This window comes from Caretta caretta, chromosome 5 (assembly GCF_965140235.1).
Source record: "Caretta caretta isolate rCarCar2 chromosome 5, rCarCar1.hap1, whole genome shotgun sequence".
NCBI lineage: Eukaryota > Metazoa > Chordata > Testudines > Cheloniidae > Caretta > Caretta caretta.
In genome coordinates, this window is record NC_134210.1 from 112,763,675 (window position 1) to 112,786,111 (window position 22,437).

The window sequence follows — 22,437 nt, forward strand, 5'->3', positions numbered from 1 at the left end:
TAAAGGAAATCAGACTCCTCTCTGATCCTAATAGAATTCAATGGGTGGCCTGAATCTGGTTTGTTTTAGAGAACTACCACCCATGGTGTTGAGCACGATCAAATATCCCTAGCCTTGTGGTCCATGAGACAGCAGTTTTCATTCAAGAAAAAAAACCTCATCAGCTCAGGGTTAGTGGATCAGACTTCGATTGCATGACTTGGATGGGCTTTTTCCTTCCATCTCTCTTCCCTCTCCCACTCCCACCCTTGTCTGTATTAATCACCATCCTGGCTAAGGGTTTTATGCAGAACAGCTGCTGAAAGTATAAAGCAAATTTGTCATTAGGTTTTGTCATTAGTTAAATCTACGAATGAATGGAAGTAGGTTCTATATTCCTACCTTAACAGGAAATACATAGTGCTGCAGTTGAGGACATTTGATATACGTGTTAGTTGGATTCTCAGGGCTACATTTTGATCTCACTTACACAGCAAAAATCAGGAGTCAGTGGAGTTACACTGATGTAAAACTAGTTTGAGAGGGTGTAGAATCAAGCCTCTGTGCTCTCAGCTCATACAAAGTTCCACAGTGTAGGTCAGGGTGACCTGGAGTCTGTTCCCACCTCTGCCACTGCCTTGCTGTGTGGCCTTGGTCAACTCACTTCACCACTCTGTGCCCAGTGTTGTCAACTCTCACAATTTAATCACAGGTCTCTCAATGTTCAGTGTTTTCCTTAAACCCCCAATGTTGAGGTCCCTTTGATTATGAGGGAATCTGTTTTCTTTTCTTGTTTTCTTTTTTTCTAAAGCAGGTTATTATTATTATTTCAGAGAAAAGCTTGACAATGTGACTTCAAAAGGCTCCAGAAAGAGACAGAAAATAAAGAGAACCCCAAATAAAGGTTTTATTATTTTTAAAACCTCCTGATTTGCAAGCTAAACTTATGAGTTAGGACCTCCAGAATCGTGGCTTTGAAGACGTGGCATTGGCAATAGTGATGCTTCCATTTCCACTTCCACCCTCTGTTTGTCTTGTCTCTTTAGAATGTAAGCATTCTGAGACAGGGACTTCTCTGGCTATGATTTTGTACAGTGCCTAGCACAGTAGGGTTTCAATTTCACTTGAGGCATCCAGATAGCACCAAAAAACAAACAATAACTAATTACAGAGATTTGTTCCATTTTGAAAGATACTACCCATTTGAGAGAGAGTCCCTAAACTTAAAATGGGGAATATTGCTGGAATCTGGAATCTCTCTAAAAACTAAATTAGTGTTTTAAAGTGCAATTACTGTAGCAGTTTAGCAGTGCCTCAAGCCTCTCAGTTGTCCCCAATTTATATCATTTTTGTGAGATAGTTTGTAAGAAGCAAAATTTGATGTTACAATTTGACCAAATAAAAATATGTACCACCTTATTGTGCAGTGTTGTTAAAAGGTGGGTAAATCATTTGTAGAAAATCTGGCAATTATTTGAAAATGTGACCTGTAAAGAAAGACTGGAAAATATAAAAGGTTTAGAAAGCCTTTGTGGTTATTACCGGTATATGCCATAGACTGGAGTCCTGCTCTTTGTGTGAATTGATTTACTTAAGTAACAGTAGCGTTGAAGATTTCCAGTGCAAGAGACTTTAAACAAATTGTATCTTACAATCCAGTTGTGAAGGTACCTTTTTCTTTAAAATCAATTGAATCATTCTTAATGTTTGAGTTATTTATAGTGTAGGGCCTGATCCTGATCCCTCTTAAATCAGTGGAGCAGAATCAGACCCATCATTTTTTGCTGATTGGTCTTCAGGATTCACCAGAGTCATTGTCCAATACAGACAAATTAAAGACAGCTTTCATACAGTCCAAAAAGTTCAGCTAGCTGTTCTTACATGCTACACCTGCCCCACACTCCAAGGCATGTCGAGCTAATCTAGCGAGCTAGGTCCTGTTTAGCTAAGGTACTTACCTGGCCTCCAGTACCACAGTATCTGAGCATCAAACAATTTATTGTATTATTTATTTATTTATCCTCACTATGCCCCAGGATGTAAGGCAGTGCTATTATCCCCTTTGTATAGATGGGTAACTGAGGCACAGAAAAGCTAAGTGACTTACCCAAGATCACACAGGAAGTCTGTGACAGAGTGGAGACCCCACTTTTCCAAGTGCTAGACTAGTGCGCAGCCTTTGGACCATTCTGCCTCTTCCATCAGCAACCTGGTGCAGCAGTGTTGAGAATTAAATTAACTTGCATGTAATCACAATCACCACATAAGATGTTTAACCCCTGATTTTCATAACTTTATTTCTTTATTTAAACAAAATCTGCAGGCCCAACATGTGCAAAACTATGTAATTTACTTGTCATTCTGTGTCTCTTTAAATATAACTCTTTAATCCTTGCTAAAGAGTTTGCACACAGACTTGCTGAGACCTTTGCTTCTGTATTTCTCTGTTGCTCCAGGATACTCCTTCAGCCAGATGACTCTTTGCAGATTTTAGCGCCAGTGGAAGCTGATGTGGGTTTCTACACCTGCAATGCAACTAATGCTTTGGGATCTGACTCTGTCTCCATTGCGGTCACTTTAGCAGGTAACGGAAAAGTTAGATCAATTATACAGAACTCTTTCTGCTACCGGTATGTTATCAAGTACAGATGGGTACGCGCATTCAGTTACTATGTAACTAAAACACAAATCGCAAAATCCTAAAAACAATAACAACTCTCCAAAGCTCACCAAAATTATCCCCAAACTCTCCCTCAATGCCCACCAATTTATCCCTCCCTGCCAGAAAAACCCTGGAAAGTCAAATAGCATTTGCAGCGTGGTCTGAAGATGAGCAGGTTCCAGCTGTAGCAAACTGAGACTGGAAATGCATTCCACAGTTCCACAATTTCCCACACCCAGAGCACCCTGCCACTAGCCCCTCTTCCCGATGTGCATAATTAAACTTGGGGGTGGCAGCCTGAGCACCTTGGACAATCTCAACTGCCCTGGGAACACCGGAGGAGCCAGGCAGTTTCTGTGGTGCCCCAAAACATTTCCTCCTCCCAAATCTTGTGTGACTAAAAACATGGGATCTCTTAAGCCGAATGTCAAAATGGACAACATAAATTATTCCCTCTCGTGTCTGTATGGAAATAACATCAATCCACTTTGTTCCACTGGAAATTGCTCTTTTAGCTAGGTGCCCCAGTGAATGAGTTAGATTTGAGGGAAGATATGTGTTGAGGCCGGACAGATAATATCCAGAATTTTGAACAGCCGCAGGCCATGTCCCAAGGTCAAGCTTCAAATTATGCAGAGAGCTTTCATTTATAAAATATTTGCATTTTCAATGACTATTTCAAATCATCAGTGGTTTTCTCACCACCCTTGCACAGAATGCATCCTATGGGGCTCTAGTTACTGTTAGCGCCATCCTGTAGTCGCTGCGCACTCTAGTCCCAATCCAGCTAAGCACATAAACCGTGACTTTAAACCTGGGAATGGTCTTGTTGAAATCAAGGGGAACGTTCAAGTAGATAAAATTAAGCAAGTGCTTCACTGGGTTGGGATCAGAGCACTCAGCACTTTTCAGAATCAAGCTGTATGTCCTTTCTAACCTGTTCTCACCAAATCATGACTGACATTCTTCCACCCACTGGGAAATAAAGATTCATAAAGGATTAACTTTCTGCTTCATGTGTATCCAGTAATGGTTCAGTTCCACACCAGACTAAATATTCTTTGTTCATTTAGGCGTCAATGCTAATAAAAACCTCCCTGGGAAAAACAAGAGAATTGTAAGATTGTACTTGTCTTCATCTTTTTGGAAACACATCTGCAGAGGGTTCCAGCAGGTTCAGAGCCACAGCGGGGGAGGAGGAGAAGACCAAAGCAGCGAGAGGGTGAATGGGGAATGGATGCGAAGGATGGGGAGAAGGAAGGAGAGGCAGTCAAAGCTCAGGGGTTGTAGCAAGACAAAGAGGTCAAGAGGAAGTGGAATGTGTTTGTCAAGGGGAGAGAGAGGGGTTGAAGAAAACATATTAGTAAAACTACCAATAAGTAGTTTGAAATTCCATATCTGACAGTAAAGCTCACTCATGTTTCACTGCTGCAGGTCCCCAGTATGTGTCTATGTAAATAATAATCATCAGTGGTGGGTGTGCTGAATAGAGAGGCAGAGGTGTATTATTGGACTTGTGAGTGAGTGTTTCAACCCAGAACACAGGCTGACCCTAGACCAAGGGAGCACTAGGCGAGACATGGTCTGGGCTGAAAGCAGCTCTTTCATTTAATAAGATTGGTTGGAAAGACACCTCACCTACCCCATGGAGTAGAAGCAGCTGGTGCTCTTGCGGGGGAAAGGGAAGAGCTAAATCAGACAATATTTTAATTAAAAATTTAAAGTTTGCAAAAACAAAGGGCCTGATTTTACTCTCACCTGGAGTACTCCGGTGAATTCAATGGAGTGATGTCACAGTAAAACTGGTGCAAGGCCCTAAATTTTGTATTGATACTATATTATAAAATATTAGACAAAGTTCATACATAGTGTAGTTCTGGAGTTACATCAGAGATGAATTTAACATGCAGTTTTAAAATGGCATCTTTAGGGAGTGGCATAGTGGTAAAGAGGCTTTGCAGTCCTTATAGTCCTGATGGATGAATTCCTTGTGGGATAGTTCTGTATATGTGAATTTGGAAGCCTCGATGGTCAAATCAGTTTTCATCCCAGGCAATTTATGGAAACAAATGGTTCTCAAGCTATAGAAGCGTCCACACAGACTCAGACGTGCACGTGGGATTTTACAGACCCAGCAGCCCTTTTGAGGTAATGAATTATCCAAAATTTGGATCGACTTTGAGGTGAATTGTCAACTGCAGACTTCCTGGGCATGATCTTGGTGGCCCCGAGCTCCTCCTGTAAGGTGCTGTGCATCTTCATCTTCCGCCAGCACCTTGCAAGATGATCCCCAGTTGTACGGATGAGATAATGGGTAATTTTTGAAACAACGCAACAAAACTTTTTGGCACAAAAGAGGTATTTTCCCAAATGCATTGAAGGCCAGAGAGCTTCTTCAGAGGAACTGGGAAATGTGGGGAAAGCTTATCTCATTAAAAATGAAGGACTTGGTCTCTCTGATGAATTTCGCATATGCAGAGAGACAGAGAAAATGTGCTTCCATTTTTGGAGTGGTTTGCTATTTTTTATTGGTTGAACAGTTGACAGATTTTTAATCTAATGAAGAGATCATGAAACCCCCGCTGGGAAAATAAAAGCTGAGTTGCTATTTGAGGTCTCTTTCCTTCTTTTATGATTTAGTAGTTGCATTAAAACATCAGAACTTTGTGAGCATTTCATCAGTGAAGCAAAACATTTGTTGCTGGATATTCCATTCACATGATAGACACGGTAGGTTGATGGATAGATGGATTGATACACTAGCAACTCTATATCAAAAATGCTTTTAACAGTCCTGGAAATACTCTAAATCCACATGGCAGTTTATGGATTTTAATTAGGGGCAATTGAAACAGTTTGAGCAAAATCATCCATCCAACCAAAACAAACTGAACGTTTTTTTTCCCCCTCTTTCTTACCTCCACTCAGGCTTTTTAGGCCAGTTTCCTCCTGTGCTGCAATTGCAGATTTACAGCCAGATTAAGTCATAAATAATATAGGCACTAGCCTAGGGCCCTGGCCCCTGAAGTTGCATGATGGTGTCACAATCTAAGCTTTCATTTAAAAAAAAATATTTCTAACCCTTATGATGGTGAAGATGAGTTGGAAAATGAAGTCAGATGTAACTGAGGCAATGTCGTCTGCCTGAGCCTGCAGACATCCTAAAATAATAGCTCTGACAGGTTTGAAATTTATATTTTAATGGGTGGTTAACTTTGAACCCCACAGCTGGGTCCCTTACTACCATCACCCAAGAAGGATGGATTTTGCTGTTACCATCCTGTCATGGATCTACAGAAGATTCAACAGGGACCACACAGACACCCCCTTCCCTCATCTGTTTGGTTGTGGGAGTTCTCCCTCCACTAAGATGGACCCAGGCCTCCTGAAAACAGAGAGAAGAGGCCCAACCTGTGTAACATGTAGCAGTAGTGGGCCCCCATCAGACGGCCATTTTATGGGTGGCCACTGCAATTCCCAAGAGGAGTGGGCCAAAATACAGGGCCAGGGCTCCACATGCAGTGCATCTAGAGCCCCAGATTGCCTAAACCTAGCACTGACCCATACACCACACCAACCCCAAGTCCCATTTAATGCAGATACACAGGCTGCTGCTTCCCTGCACTCGTGTCACTGTGATACAACTCTCACGCCACTACTCTCAAACACACCTATGGCCCAATGCACACATCAATACACACACTTCCCCTGCTGCCCGCCCCCCGCCCCCTCCCCACGGTCATGCTGTTGTACCAACCCTCACACCATCACACACACCACACTCACCTCCACCACCGGCTGCTCCCATGCCACTCTTACAGTCACGCTGCTAGCTGCCATTGCATCTTAGTCCCCCCGAGGCGCAGCTTTCTAAGTGCTGAGCTTGCTGCATAGACTGCCCTTCTCTCTCTTCTGCCAGCTGCCCTCTGTTAGCATTTAGGATGTCACCATGCCATACATTAAGAGAATGTCCCAGAGCAACATGATGCACAACCCCATAGTTAAACAGAATGGCAGCAGTCAAGGGCTAGAATTCTTGACTGTCAGTTTTTGGCACATATACCTTGCTCCCATCCAGAATTGATGTTGTCTCGCTTCTGTTATTATTAATTATTTTGTGCACCTAAAACGGAGTTTATGGAAAACATGACTGATGATAAAGAAATGGATCACATGTTGTTCTAAGCCTCCTGCACTGCTAAAGAGCCCGTATCCATCCTTTGGGGGCTTTGTCCTATGTTTGGTCCTTGGCACATGGTACTGTCTGCCTTGCAAGATCAGGTGAACAGCTTGCTGCTGCTTCGGTTGTATTGCTGTTTATTAGTTCAGCTGGTTCTCAGATGTGCTGGCATGACTTTAATGCTATTCATTCACTGCTTTAAGTGATTTTTTTCAAAGCAACGTCAACTATGAAATTGAGCAACTCCTCAATAATATAGTAAAGCCAAGAGCAGGTGGCCTGCATTACTCATACTCCAGCATCACACACTGGCAGTTAGCTGTCCCACATCAGCCATTTGTATTTCTATATCGAGCATATTGTTCACAGTCTTCCCTTTGTGACTACCATGTATTTTGCTTTGTGAACTAAGGTGTCTTTTATGTACAGGAAAACCACTGATCAAAGCATCAAGAGCTACGCTGATCAACACAGAGTCCTCCGCTGTCACAGTTGACATTGGAAGCACAGTGAAAACAATCCCAGGTGCAAATGTTACCATTAGCTGCCAAGTTGCAGGTGAGAGACGGCTCGGTCCTTATAGCTAGCAGGTATCAAGTTTGGGTTTAGCTATAGATTTCCTCTGAAGTTCCTTGGCATGTCAGTGTCTGTGCAGAGGTGCCATTGTTTCAGATTTTTGGGTCTCAAGCAACATTTTTCTTTGCTTTCATACCATGGGAGCATTGGAGTTGTCATCCCATGCCAGATCAATGGCCCATATACCCTGGTATTCTGTCTCCAGTAGAGGTCAATAACAACTATTTCAGATGAAAGTATAAAATCCCCGTAATGGAGAATTGGTGGGCATCCTGGAACTATTCAATATTTTCATTAATGACTTGGATAATGGAGTGGAGAGTATGCTTATAAAATTTGCAGGTGACACCATGCTGGGAAGGATTGCTAGCACTTTGGAGGATATTATTAGAATTCAAAGTGATCTTAATAAATCACAGAACTGGTCTGAAATCAACAAGATGAAATTTAATAAAGAAAAGTTCAAATTATTACACTTGGGAAGGAAAAATCAAATGCACAACTACAAAATGGGATTAACTGGTTAGGCAATAGTACTGCTGAAAAGGATCTGGGGTTATGGAGGATCACAAATTAATGTAGTTGTGAAAAAGGATAATATCATTTTTGGGTGTATTAACAGGAGTGTCATATGTAAGACATGGAAGATAGTTGTCTTGCTATTCTTGGAAGTGGTAAGACTTCAGACTGGAGTACTGTGTCCAGTTCTGGGTAGCACACTTTAAGAAAGATGTGGACAAATTGGAGACAGTCCAGGGGAGATCAACAAAAATGATGAAAGGCTTATAAAACCTGTCCAATGAGGAAAAGTTGAAAAAACTGGGTATATTTAGTCTTGAGAAAAGAAGACTGGGGGTGGTGGAGGACCTGATAACAGTTCTTCAAATATTTTAAGGATTGTTATAAAGAGGATGGAGATCAATTGTTCTCCACATCCACTGAAGATAGGAGAAGTAGCAACAGACTTAATCTGCAGCAAGGGAGTTTTAGGTAAGATATTAGGAAAAAACTTTCTAGCTATAAGGATAGTTGAGCACTGGAATAGGCTTCCAAGGGAGATGGTGGAATCTCCATCGCTGGAGGTTTTTAAGAACATTTTAGATGAGCGCCTGACAGGGATGGTCTAGATTTTCTTGGCCCTGCCTCAGCACAGGAGGCTGGACCAGATGTTCTCCTGAGATCCTTCCCAGCCCTGCATTTCTGTGATTCTATGCCTATTTGGGAATTTTACTCCTAACCTCAGACAGGTAGTGGCTGACTTCTATCATGAAGCATGAGAGCTGATATGCCTTACACATTTTTTATTCTACCTTGTGTAGAAGTGACCTCTTTTTTTTTTCATTTCCGTATACAAATGCATGCGTTCCCTGTTGAATTGGTCATTGATTTTAATTATACACTGCAGTTATTCTTGTATATAGAAAAATACCTGTCCAGAGTAGCAAAGTATGCAAATGGGCACATCAAATTATGTTTCATAAGGCATGTTGAGTGCTGTCTCTACTTCATAACAGATGGGAATAGTACAACAGGTATTCAATAAATTGGGGAGAGAGAGGACAGTGAAAGGCCCCATTTCTTACGGAGACGGAGAAAACAGGATGATTATGGAGCATGTAGTTGAAGGAATAAGTGAAAGAAAAGCAGCCAGTAAGACATTAGAATCATTTTTAAAGAGGGGACTTTACAATATCAGACACAATGGACCAGATTCTTTGGACCCACTGAGCTGCTCAAAACTACTCTAAATTATGCTGGCAAGGTAGGTGAGGTAATATCTTTTATTGAATCAACTTTTGTTGGTGAGAGAGACAAGCTTTTGAGATACAAAGAGCCATTCCTCAGGTCTGGGAAAGGTATTCAGAGGGTATGTCTATCCTGCAATTAGACACCTGTGGCTGGCCAGTGCCAGCTGACTTGGGTTTGCGGGGATCAGGCTAAGGGGCTGTTTAATTGTGGCATAGACATTTGGGCTCAAGCTGTAGCCCAAGTGCTGGAACCCTGGGCATCACATGGAGCTAGAGCCCAGGCTTCAGTCCGAGCCCGAACATCTACACCGCAATTAAACAGCCCCTTAGCCCGAGCCCCGCGAACCCGCGTCAACTGGCACAGGCCAGCCGCAGGTGTCTAATTGCAGTATAGACATACCCTCTGAATACCTTTCCCAGAGTGTCACAGTTAAATACGGAACAGATCGTTCAGCATAAGTAGTTAGCACCTATTATAAGGGACCATTCAAGGTGAAAGTGACCTATTAACACCCTTGTAGTCATAAGACAAAATGGGGGTTTAGTGGGTTAGCTTGTTGTGATAAGCCATAAATCCAGTATCTTTATTAAGACCATGATTTTTGTGTCTAGCAAAGTTATGAATTTAAGCTCCTGGGCTCATCTTTGTAAATGTGTTGTGCAGGTTTCCTTTGAGGATGAGGACTGATAGATCAGATATAGAGTGATCACTGAATTATGCTGACAGTAACAGCCCCCTCTGACATCCAGGGTGCTTTGGCCATACCCCCTCCAGTCCGCAATATGCTCCCTACACCCGGGAGATCAGAAGTGTGTGGCGCAGAGGTGGTATAACCATGCTGGGACTTCTTTGTATAAGGGATACCTGGAAAAGTATTCACAGTGCAGAGCAGCTGGAATGGGGGTGGAGGATCTGCTCTACTAACACAAACTCCAGTTTTCTGACCTACACCAAAGTTGATAGGAAATGTTTATGTTGTGGCCATGGAAGATAAGTACCAAGTTTGATTGTTTCCTTCCTTTTTGACTAAATTGGAGCAGGAGGAGGAGGGAAATCCTGCCTTCTGACAGGAGATTTGTTTCAACCTTAACTATGGAGAAACAGCATGTCTCTCCACAATATAGTCTGTGTGAACTTTCCTTCTTCCACCCCACCTTCCAGTCCCCTCCCCCAAAATTCCTGACTGTAACGAGTGCATGACGCATCTTTGCACTGAGTTGTCATCTTTAAATTAATAAGGTACATGTGGTACTGGTCAGCGGGGATAAAGACAGTCCAAATGGCATGTGGAGTACAACACTCAGATGGGATCCCAGATAATTTAATTACTGTCTCTGGGATTAACAAAAGAAAATTACACTATTACTCTTCCTGGCAGCTCAAGGAGGATTAAACTCAGTAATTCTGCAGCATTCTCATGCCAAAGTCCCTTGCAATCAGACTGATTCCCAGTGCCTTCTAAGGAAGGGAAGAAGGAAGGTTCTGTTAACTTTCCCAAAGCACCTTCATGGCTACCAGCATTGATGGAATATAAAGGAGAGCAAATTAAATATGGACATATAGCTTTCCCTTTTTTGGATGCTGGGCTTTTTGCAGCAGCACCTGGGAAATGCCCTTGATTCAGATGGTGAATACTGTTAAGGAACCGTGGCTAAATTCACCCTGAGTTAACACTGGATTCCACCAGCATAAACCAAATCTCCCCTGGTGGAGATGCTGCCAGGGAGGAGGATGTGGCAGCGCGAAGTTGCCGCAGTATCTTTTACTTCCAAGGACACATTTCCTGTTTGATCAGCGTGGAGAGCTTTCCAGCACAGCTGATCATGGAGACTCAAGGCCACAAACACGCTCCAGCATGGAGTACACGGGAGATGATTGATCTTATTGCTGTGTGGGGAGAAGAGTCTGTGCAGGCAGAGCTCTGATCCAGCAGAAGATATGCTGACATCTATGCCAAAAACATGCTGGGCATGGGGGAGGAGGGCTACACCAGGGACACGCAGCAGTGCCGCGTGAAAATAAAGGAGCTTCGGCAAGTGTACCAGAAGACAAGGAAGGTGAACAGTCGTTCTGGTTCTGCCCCACAGACGTGCCACTTTGATGAGGAGCTGCATGCGATTCTCGTCGGCGACCTCACCACTACCCCAAAACACTCTGTGGATACCTCCCAGGAACTCCGGGCGACCTCGAGCAACAACAAGGAGGAGGAGGAGAATGTGAGACAGGCAAGCGGAGGATCTATTGTCCCCAACAGCCAAAAACTATTTTTAACCCTGGAGCCTATCCCTTCACAGAACCAGTTGACGGCAAAGTGTACAGCTGAGCATGGCCCGGGCTTATTGTGCTATGGTGTCTGCACGGGTAACCCAGACTTATGAAAATAGGTGCGAAAGAGGCTTGGTTTGTTTGCCATTGATTTCAGGGAGGGAGGGAGGTAAGTGCATCATGGGAGGCTAATGCCATGTTCCTATAACCACCCATGCAAATGTTTTGGTCCCATAAGGCATTGCAAGCCCAGGCCAAAATTCTACTCGGCTACATGCACTGTGGGATAGCTACCCATAGTGCAGTGCTCCGTGCATCAATGCAAGCCCTCCTAGTGAGGATGCACTCCACCAACACAATGAGCACAGTGGGAACACACAAGAGCGACTTGCTTAAATCGGGGTCTCAATGTCAACTTACATAAAATCAACATAACTTTGTAGTGTAGACATGGCCATAGAAACAAAATGATTTCTGTCTGCTGTCTTGTCTATTGTGGGAAAAGGCACCATCTTAGAAAACTTGTCAGCAAACTATCATGACATGAAATACAATTTTGCCTTTAGTGTGGACAAGGATTATGTTATCTGATTGTGGTTTAACACAACTGCCCTTGTCCACTCTAAGGAGAAAATCACGTGTGACATGTTGGTTAGTAAATGTATTGTAACCCAATGAATTTTCCCAGTGTAGACAAACCTGATGGCAGAATGTAATATCACAGTTCCCCAGGTGTCATGAGCAGCTCTTCAGAACATCTTGTTCAACGTGCTAGAGGCAAAGGAATGGTTGGAAAGTGCTACTAAATTCATATAGAGTACTTGATCCTACAGCCTGTTATAGACACTGAGGGAAAGGAAGCAGAATATTGGAGGTAAGAGGAGAGAATTAGAGGTCAAAGTGATATTTTCAGAGCCAATGTCAGGAAACTCTATCGGCAGAAACTTTCCAGAGTTTGTAAAACCTTATTTCTTTTCTCTATGAATCTCAAGGGTGCACCACAGCCAGTAGCACAACAATTGGAGAATTGCTCCAAAAAGCAGCCATGGAGCCATTTTCTCCTTTGAACTGAAAGCCCAGCGCACCTCATCCTTAGAAGCTTTGTGCAGATGGCACTGTTCTGAATTGTCCGTGATGGAGGGCTTTAACGGACCTCAACTTGCAGCTCTGGCTCATGAAGAGAAATGCTTTTAACAAAAGTCTGCAGGGCAGCAGAATGAACATACACAGAAAAGAAATATTAGCTGCAAGGCTTAATTATGACATTTGCTGTAGCTGCTGCAGCCAGGAGACAGGAATAGGGTCTGGTTGCTGACAGGTGCTGATAAGCGTGGTTTCTTCGAGAATAAGAGATAATGAAAAGGACCATTACTAGAGCCTGGGGAACTGTTTTTATATAGCTCTTTAATTTCTTTTAGGAGGCATAAATGCTGACAAATTCTGTGGTCTGAAATGAATTATAGATATTTTTAAAAGTAGTTAAAAATTATAGTAGTTTTTAAAAGAGGCTAACTTCCTGCTTGATATACCTTGACTGAGTTACACCAAGGATGAATGTGGCCCAAGGCATGTGCAGCTGTTGGACCCAGTTCTGCTCTCATTTCTCCAGGATGCTGCTGTGGGTTGGCCCCACTGGGACTATACATCATACTGGAAAAACATATTTTAACTAATGGGACTTTGCACCTAGTCTAGAGAGGCCAAGGTGTGTTTGAAGACTTGGTAAGCGATTGTGACCAATCCCAGGATCCCTCTGGTACTGAGCCTAAGAGCTTATCTATACTTGGAGTGCTACCTTACAACAGGAGAACTCATCAGTGTTGGTAATCTATCTCCCTGACAGCTAGGTTGACAAAGAATTCTTCTTTGAATAGTGTCCCTATGGGTGTTCCACTGTAGGTGTATGTGCATCCCTGCGCTTCTGATCGGAGATCGTTGGTAGCAGTGTCCATTTGGCCCACACATGATCTCTCCCCTCCTCATGCTCTGCCTCGAGGCTAATTAGCACTGCACAGGCGAACCACCCTTAGTTCCTTCTCAACCGCCGCTGGCTAGACATAGAGCAATTAGCAGTCCACTCACAGATACCTACCTTCTTTAGGAATTCGTTCCTAGCTTGTTTTAGTATTTTTCTTCTTAATTTCAGGGGGCTTGCTTTAGTTTTTTCTCTGAAACTAAAGCTGCTCCTCATGGAGGGAGCTCTTCAGCCTGCAACTGTCCCATGCCCAGAGACTCCCAGGCAACATGAGACTTCTCCGCAGCCTTCTACCTCCAAGACCAGTGAAACAGATACTGCTCGTATGCCTAAAGACCCTGTGGGCACAGGCACCAAAGCAGCAGTACCATGGGTCAGGGCCTGAAGTTGAAGCCATACCACTTTCAGGCAGATGGCATTGGTATGGACATTCTCAGTACCGACAACTGCGAGACAACTGGACTGCTTCATGCGAACAAGATTGCCGGCTCCCTCAGTTCTGCCGACTCAATACCAGCAACCACTGATGGTGCCAACTACTGCAGCAATTTAGTTTCTCTAAGGACCTCACGTTGTCTGAGGTACTAGTGTCTCCTCTAATTGGTACCTGGTTCCCGGTACCATGCGCATCTTGAGCCCAGGAATCACCACGAGCACCAAGTCTTGCACCTCCACTCTCCATATCAGCTTCATTGTTTTCCAGTGGAGAGTCGGATAGTGACCAGGAGACGGTCCACTCCCGCCACTCCCATCATGCTTCTGCCCACAATCAACCTAGGCCTGTCCACTCATAGCCGGAGTATGGACAACCCTTGTAGTATGACCAAGCATGGGCTCAACCACCCATGCCTTTTCCACTGCCCCAGTAGCCCTATTGGGATCTGTGGGTAGCCTATAGTCATCATGCTTCTCTGGCATCTAGCATGACCGACCGAAAGACTGTGAGCAATTCCCACTCAGCCACCATCTCTAGAGCCTCAGAACCTCCTCAGGAGATCTTGGAGGAGCAGGAGGTCAGACTAGAGGAGGAGATTACACCACTTACTAACATCTCTTCCTCCTCTCCAGATGAGCCACCGTCTATGGCAGATGATTTTAAATTCTTACAAGATCTGACTAAGAAAGTGGCAGATACCTTACAAATACCTCTCAAGGAGGTAAAAAACACTCACCATAAGCTTCTGGATATTCCACATACATCATTCTCCTCCAGGATAGCTCTCCCCATCAATGAGGCGCTTTTGGATCCAGCTAAATTTATATGGCAAATGCCAGCAGCGGCCACACTGACATGCAAACAGGCTGATTAAACAATATTATGTACCTCCCAGGGATACAGAATTTCTTTTTTCCCCACACTCCACCTAATTCCATCATGGTAGATGCAGTGAACTTCCATGTCTGGCAACATCATTCCAAGTCAACCCTTTAGGATAGGGATTGGGAGCACCTTGACTTATTTGGATGAAAGGTCTACTCTTCTGCTACTCTGAAATTTAGAATTGCAAATTACTAGGCCTTATCAACAAAGTTTGACTACATATGAACTATACCAAATGTGACAAAGCTCTGTCCTTGCCTCCGTGGGTCCCACATTTCCTGGTGGATTTCGCTAGCCTCAGAGGCTCACTGTGACCCTCCACATAACCCTTCTTTCTCTAGAGACAAGGGTCACAGTCTACTGAGCCACTTTCATCATAAGCCAGCAAGGGAGGTGAGGAGAAGTTATCCTTCCTTGCACAGTCTCTGTTGTCTCCCAGTCTCAGTGATTAATCAGGGGGCAAAAGGGAGGGAGCCCGGGCCCACCCTCTACTCCGGGCTGCAGCCCAGGGACCCTAATAGTATCAGCTATGGTAGCTGACCTTTTAGAAACATGACATGTACAATTCCCTGGGCTACTTCCCCCACAGCAGCCCTCACTTCCTCAAGCTCCACTTCACCCTTACCTCAGGGCCTCCTTCCTTGTGCCGGATATGGTGTATACTACTCAGCCTCTCCAACAGCACAACTTCCTCCCACAGCTCCTGACATGCACCCCCACCTGACTAACTGGGAGGCTTTTAACTAGTTTCAGCCAGCCCCTGATTGGCTTCAGGTGTCCCAATCAACCTAGCATTCTCCCTGCCTTCTGGAAAGTTCTTAATTGGCCCCAGGTGTCTTAATTGACCTGGAGCAGCTTCCATTTCACTTAACCTGGTACCAGGGATTTGTTTAGCCTGGAGCTAATATATCTATCTCCCACTACTTTTCTATAGCCATCTGGCCTTGCCCCGTCACACAAATTAAACACCCTTATTGACTGTCTCCCAGAATCACAATGGGAACAATTTTGAGCATACCTCAACAGCCTCACAACTCAGGACAGATGGTTGCCCATGGAAGTGATTCTCCACAGCAATCTCCTCGAACTCAGGGCAGTCAGGAACACTTCAGCTCACTTTCTCCCACTGATCAGAGGTACACACACACACACAGGTCATGACAGACAACATCACATAAATCGTCTGGGAGATGCCAGATCATCCTCCATCTGCACAGAAGCACTAAAGCTCTGGAACTGGTGCATTTGCCATAATGTTCTAATATCAGCAGCCTACCTGCCAGGAGTGCAGAATACAATAGCAGAGAGTCTCAGTCGCAAGTTCTCACACAACTACAAGTGGGAGCTGAACCCAGCTTATTCTGTCAATAGGAGACACCAACAATAAATTTGTTTATTACTTACCTGAACAGGAAATTCCCACACTACTGCTCCAGGGCCGGGCTTAGACAGCACTCAGTGGGGGACGCTCTCCTTCTTTTCATGGGACAAGGGCCTTCTTTACACCTTTCCCCTGCCCCCTCTGTGGTTGCAGGTCCTGTTGAAAATAAAAAGAGAAAAAGCAAATGTTATACTGATTGCTCCCACCTGGCCGAGACAGACATGGTACAGCTGGCGATGTGTTCACATGTCCACTGATCTCTCTTCAACCCACGCCTTACCTCCTCTCACAGAACGAAGGACACACTCTCCATCCCAAGATGCAGATACTCTAGCTTAAGGCTATGGCTCCTTCATGGTTCCAACACATAGAGAGTTCCTGCTCCAAGGAGGTACAGGAAGTGTTACTACTACACAATAGGAAATCAGCTACCTGTCGTAATTACCTACAAAAGTGGACCAGGTTTCAGGTTTGATGCAACTCCAGGCAAATTATGCCGACATCTGCTACTCTCCCCGTGGTGTTAGATTACATACTGGCTCTCAAGAAGTCAGGCCTATCCCTCCATTCGCTCAATGTACACCTGGTGGCCACAGCGGCTTTCCATCAACAAGTAGAGGGATACTCAGTTTTCTCATACCCAACTACAAAGAGATTCCTCAAGGACATAACGAACCAGTTTCCCCAACCCAGATGCCCCACTCCAGCATGGGACCTGAATCTAGTTTTAAAGAGCCTGACTAGACAATCCTTCGAACCTATGGCCACTTGTTCACTTACACACCTATCAATGAAGACAGCATTTCTCGTGGCCATCACCTTAGTGAGGAGAATAGAGGAAATAGCAGCCCTTATGGCGCACCCCCTTTACAGTATTCTTTCACAACAAGGTTACTCTGAGGCCACACCCAAACTTTATTCCCAAGGTGTCCTCATCTTTTCACATGAACCAACTGATTTACCTCCCAACCTTTTGTCCCAAGCCTCCCCGTGATAACAGAGGCCATGCTGCACATGCTAGACTTAAGGAGAGCCCTGGCCTTCTACCTGGACAGGATGAAGACTTCTGGCAAATCTCCCAAGCTCTTCCTTTCCATTGTGGAAAGATCTAAAGCAGGGGTGGGCAAACTTTTTGGCCTGAGGGCCACACCGGGATTCCAAAACTGTATGGAGGGCCAGGTAGGGAAGGCTGTGCCTCCCCAAACAGCCCGGCTCCCACCCCCTATCCACCCCCTGAAAGACCTCCTCAGAACTCCTGACCCATCCAACCCTCCCTGCTACTTGTCCCCTGACCGGCCCCTCCTGGGACCCCGCGCCCCTAAGCACACCCCAGGACCCCACCTCCTATCCAACCACCCCTACCCCTATCCACACCCCTGCCCCCTGACAGTCCCCCCGGGACTCCCACGCCTGTCCAACCCCGCCCCCGTTCCACCTCCCCTGACCACCCCAACCCAGACCACTGGCGGCCCAGCAAGCTGAAGCTGTGGGGGAGGGGCCAGGGGATAGCCTCCCCGGCCAAGAGCTCAAGGGTCGGGCAGGACGGATGTGGCCCACGGGCCATAGTTTGCCCACCTCTGGTCTAAAGGCACAGCAGTATTGGCCCAGAAGCTCTCAAAGTGGGTCTCGAACTGTATTAAGCTCTGCCAGCATGTGCACAATATAGTACCTCCATTGGAATTTGCACACACCCCACAAGGTCAGTTTCCTCCTCTGTCGCCTTCCTCAAGAATGTCCCTGTCAGGGTTCCCTCCCCACTCTGAACTCTGGGGTGCAGATTTGGGGACCCACATGAAAGACCCCCTAAGCTTATTTCTACCAGCTTAGCTTAAAAACTTCCTCAAGGCACAAATTCTTCGTTGTCCTTGGATGGTATTGCTGCCACCACCAAGTGAGTTAGACAAAGATTCAGGAAAAGAACAACTTGGAGTTCCTGTTTCCCCAAAATATCCCCCCAGGCCCCTTCACCCCTTTTCCTGGGGAGGCTTGAGAATAATATACCAACCAAATAGGTAAACCAGGTGAGCACAGACCAGACCCTTGGGTTTTTAGGACACTAAAAACCAATCAGGTTATTAAAAGCAGAACTTTATTATAAAAAAAAAAGTAAAAGAAGTACCTCTGTAAAATCGGGATGGAAGGTTATTTTACAGGGTAATAAGATTTAAAACACAGAGGATTCCCCTCTAGGTAAAACCTTAAGGTTACAAAAAAACAGGAATAAACCTCCCTCTTAGCATAAGGAAAATTCACAAGCTAAAACAAAAGATAATCTAACCCATTTCCTTGATTTACTTACAATTTTTGTAATCTTAGATGCTTATTTCAGGTAGGGTTTTAGGAGAGGTTTTTTCCCTGCCTGGTCCCTCTCTGTTTCCCAAGAGAGCACAAACAAAACCTCCCCCCACAGATTTGAAAGGATCTTCTTCCCTTATTGGTCCTTTTGGACAGGTGCAAACCAGGTTATTTGAGCTTCTTAACCCCTTACAGGTAAAGGAGGGATTTTATGCTACCCTTAGCTGTATGTTTATGACAGTCCCTCTCTCGGAAATCTGCAGAGTAGCCACCTGGACATCTGTACATACCTTCACGGAACGCTATACGATTCCTGGAGACTCTGCTTCCAATGATAGTTTGGCTCTACCGTATTATCATCTATAACAGACTGGACTCCAAAGCCCCCTCCCATTAGGGATACTGCTCGGGAGTCATTTACAGTGGAGAACCTGTAGGGACACTACTCGAAGAAGAAGAGGAAGTTACTCACCTTGTGCAGTAATGATGGTTCTTCAAGATGTGTGTCCGATGGGTGCTCCACAACCCACCCTCCTCCCCTCTACTTCGGAGTTCTTGGTAAGGACTCTGCGGTAGAGCAGGAACTGAAGGGGATTCGCCCATGCAGCACTAATTGGCCTTGTGATAGAGCATGAGGAGGGGAGAGCACATGGGTGGGCTGAACAGATACTGCTACCAAACATCTCTGATCAGAAGCGCAGGGACACACATACACCTACAGTGGAGCACTATAGGGGGGGACACATCTAGAAGCACAATCGTTACGCACAAGCTGAATAATTTCCTTTTCTGTCAACAAGGGCCTTAAGTAACCATGCAGGGATATGGATTTTTCACACCCCTGAGTGATGCAGTTATGCTGACCTAATTTTCTCATGTGGACCAGGCCAAAGAGAAACAACGCCTATCCATTAGCCTGCGAGGCAGCCTGCAGGTGGCAGTGCCTTTTTGGAAGCAATCTGCAGCCCGTCTCTAATTCGAGCACCCTTTTTGTGTCTGAAGATTCAATGTCTGTGGGCTCGGTGGTACTCACATAATGACTACTGGGTGCAATTTAGGTCATATAGATGTCAATAGAAGTCTTTCCATTACAATTGGCATCAGCTCAGGTCCTAAATTCAAATACCCTCACTGTATCTGCGTGGCAGTTCCTTAGATATCAAAATGGTCGATGTTACAATTGGAAATAATGTTGAGGTCGGTTTTAAAAATCTGGTGTTGGTCACTACTGACGCGGGACAAATTAGAAGGGGCAACTTAATATTTTTTGCAAACTCTCTCTTTTCCTTGTATTTTATGTTTTTCATTCCTCCAACTCTTCCCTGTTTCTTCCCTCTGTGGTTCGTTCAAATGCAGGAGTTTTCTTTTGGGCTCCTGGCTTTCTCTTTAAGCCTTGGTTGCTCATTATCACCTGTATCAGACTACAGCACCGTCCGTAAAAGTATCACTATTTCAGAACATCACAGCACTGGAAACTAGTTTTTGTTGTAAGATCTCCAAATTGCTCTGCTGCCTTTAACAGAATATGTACATCATATAGCTAAAGGAGCAGGGGAATTAGCACACTGCTTGTCACTTACAGCAGTCAGCCTTTTGTGTGAGGAATAAACTAAGTCCAGTGAAAGGCAGAGGAATAAAGTTGTTGATGTCTGCTATTGAAGAAGAATGGAGAAAAGGGAAAGTCTTCAGGGGGCACAAATACTATTAGCAAGTATTGGCTTGCCGGGGTAAACACCATCATTCAATGCCCAGTAGGCTCAACAAAAGAAAAGTTCATAAAGACAAAAGAATCTTACTTCCAAAGGGGAATTTAAATGGCTTAGGGCCAGATCCTCAACTGGTGTAAAGTGATGTAGTTCCAATGAAACCAAATTAATGATGCCAGCTTTCACCAGCTGAGGATCTGAAACTTTAATTTTAGGCTGCTCTTTCCTTCACATTTATGAAAAATATTGTACTATGGCTTCATGCTGGAGACTTGGTTTGAGTTCCCTTCTCTCAGCCATTCATTTTCTATTATTATTTTCTTTAAACTGCATTCTCTCCTATATTGGACATTATTATTTAGGCTACTTTTCCTCTGGACAACAACTGCATGACAAAACATAGAGCTGGGGCTGACTGAAATGCTCTTGCTCCCCCTTGTGGTGAGGCTTTGGAAGAGTGGCTTTGCACATGTTTGCACCTGCATCTTTATATTTCAGTTTTTGAAGTGTTTGCCAGCTTGCTGTAATCTTGGTTTCATTGCCTGTTTCCTTGGTGTAAACTGTGTAAGCCACTCATGTAAGAAGGATACACAAAAACAAAGTTGCTGCTCATTGAGAGGTACATTTCTTCTCATCCTTCCCCATCCAATTTTCTCTGTGCAGCTATAACATTTGGTTTCAATACATTTATGTTTAACTTGGAAGCTTTAGATTAAAGAAGAAAGGAAGAGTGACCTTTCTGTACAGGTGGTCAGAGAAGGACATTTATAGATGTTCTGGACTCTGGATGTGCAAAGTTATCTGTTCTGTCGCAAAGGTAGCTGCAGATTATACAGTTGTGTTACAGACCAGATCCTGCAATCCTTGGTGGTACTTATTCAAGTAAAATTCTCTTTGACATGAATGAGAGTTTTACCAGAGTAAGAGCTGGGTAAGCCTTTCAGGATTTGGCCCATCTGAACAGCCATGCAATCATCTGCAAAGAAGTGAATTAGTGTAGCACAGTTGTCAACTGTCGTGATCACAAGCATTGCCATAGCTGATATTTTTCTTAAAGTCCCAGCTCCTGGGGTCATGTGATTATGGGAGATCTCACTTTCATTAACAAAAAAAAGGCAAATTTCTAACCTCATAGTTGCAGATAAAAGTTTGAAAATGTGACCACGTGCACCCAAAAGGCTCAGAAAGCAAAGAAAAAGAGCTCCAACCTTATTTTTTTAAAATCTCCTGGGGGCGGGGAGGTTTGTTTTTTTGAAGCCTGGCTCATGATTTTTGAATGATTGGGGTTGGCAGTGCTGGTAACATGAAGATGTGATTCAATGTAAGCATCCTGAAGTAGTGCAGCTACTGTATTAGACTAGAAAGCAGAAATACCTATTATAGAATAGATTGTGCCTAAATTGGGGTGGCACTGAAGGCAAGTGCCAAATGCTGGCAAAGTCAGCTGGTGGTGCAGCGGGGATGGAAAACAGGCAGTGCACCCTGATGCTGCAGAAGTGGGCAAGCTGTTCTCTTTCAAGCTCTGACTGCTTAGCACTGTATGTTGCTTATTGGCCCCACGAATCATTTAGAATCAGTTAGTCATTGAGACTTCACACAGTGCCTGTCTAGTCCCTAGAGATGTGTTCATTCTCTGTGCCCCCGGGTCCTTGTCTTTCTGCTGTGACTGACAACAAAATTGCCAATTGTATGATGGTTTTCATGATGTGGGCACATTACCACAAGGATTGTATCAAGACCACCAGTTCCTTCCGCCTACGCTACTGAACAGCTGTCCGATGGCAAGGAATTACGTGAGCTGGGGTGGCTTTAAACCACTGGTTTAGAGGCAAAAGTCTCTATCCCCTGAGCCACCCAGTGAAGACAGAAGTATCCTTGTTATGTGAAAGAGTACAGAGATCAGAGGTGGAGCCTGTCTGTCTTACAAACTGGGATAACTGACAGGCAGACTTCGAACCTTATTTAAATTCTTGTACCCTGTCCTTGCCAGTTGACTTGGAGTGAAGTGGAAGGTAGGGTCACACATTAATAGTCAATTGCAGCAGGTCTGGGGGATTTCAAAAGGTCACTTTGTATCTTAATACCCTCCAGAAATAACTGACCTCTTCCAGTCTAATAGACTTCTTACCACAGAACGTACAGCACCCTCCCAACTGCTGCAAACCATTAGTTTGTTGGGAAGATCTACCTTTCTGAACATATAGTCACAGATAAACATTCATTCAGTCAAATTCCTGTCGGGGTAACAGCTCCAAGGAAGAGTCTCCTCAGCCTATATCAAAGGATTAGACCTGTGGTTCACAAAATGTCATCTATTGACCACTCATGGTCTGTAGAGCACTTGCTAG

General features: G+C 44.4%; 1 protein-coding gene across 5 annotated transcripts in view; it reads left to right on the forward strand.

Moving 5' to 3' along the window:
- ADAMTSL1 (ADAMTS like 1) overlaps nt 1-22,437 on the forward strand; it is a 687,776-nt gene that overhangs the window by 613,577 nt on the left and 51,762 nt on the right. For all 5 annotated transcript variants that reach the window (XM_075128816.1, XM_075128819.1, XM_075128817.1 and 2 more), the window contains 2 exons: nt 2,436-2,563; nt 7,251-7,379. In XM_075128816.1, the coding sequence (XP_074984917.1) occupies nt 2,436-2,563; nt 7,251-7,379 (257 nt within the window). The remainder of the gene's footprint in view (nt 1-2,435; nt 2,564-7,250; nt 7,380-22,437) is intronic.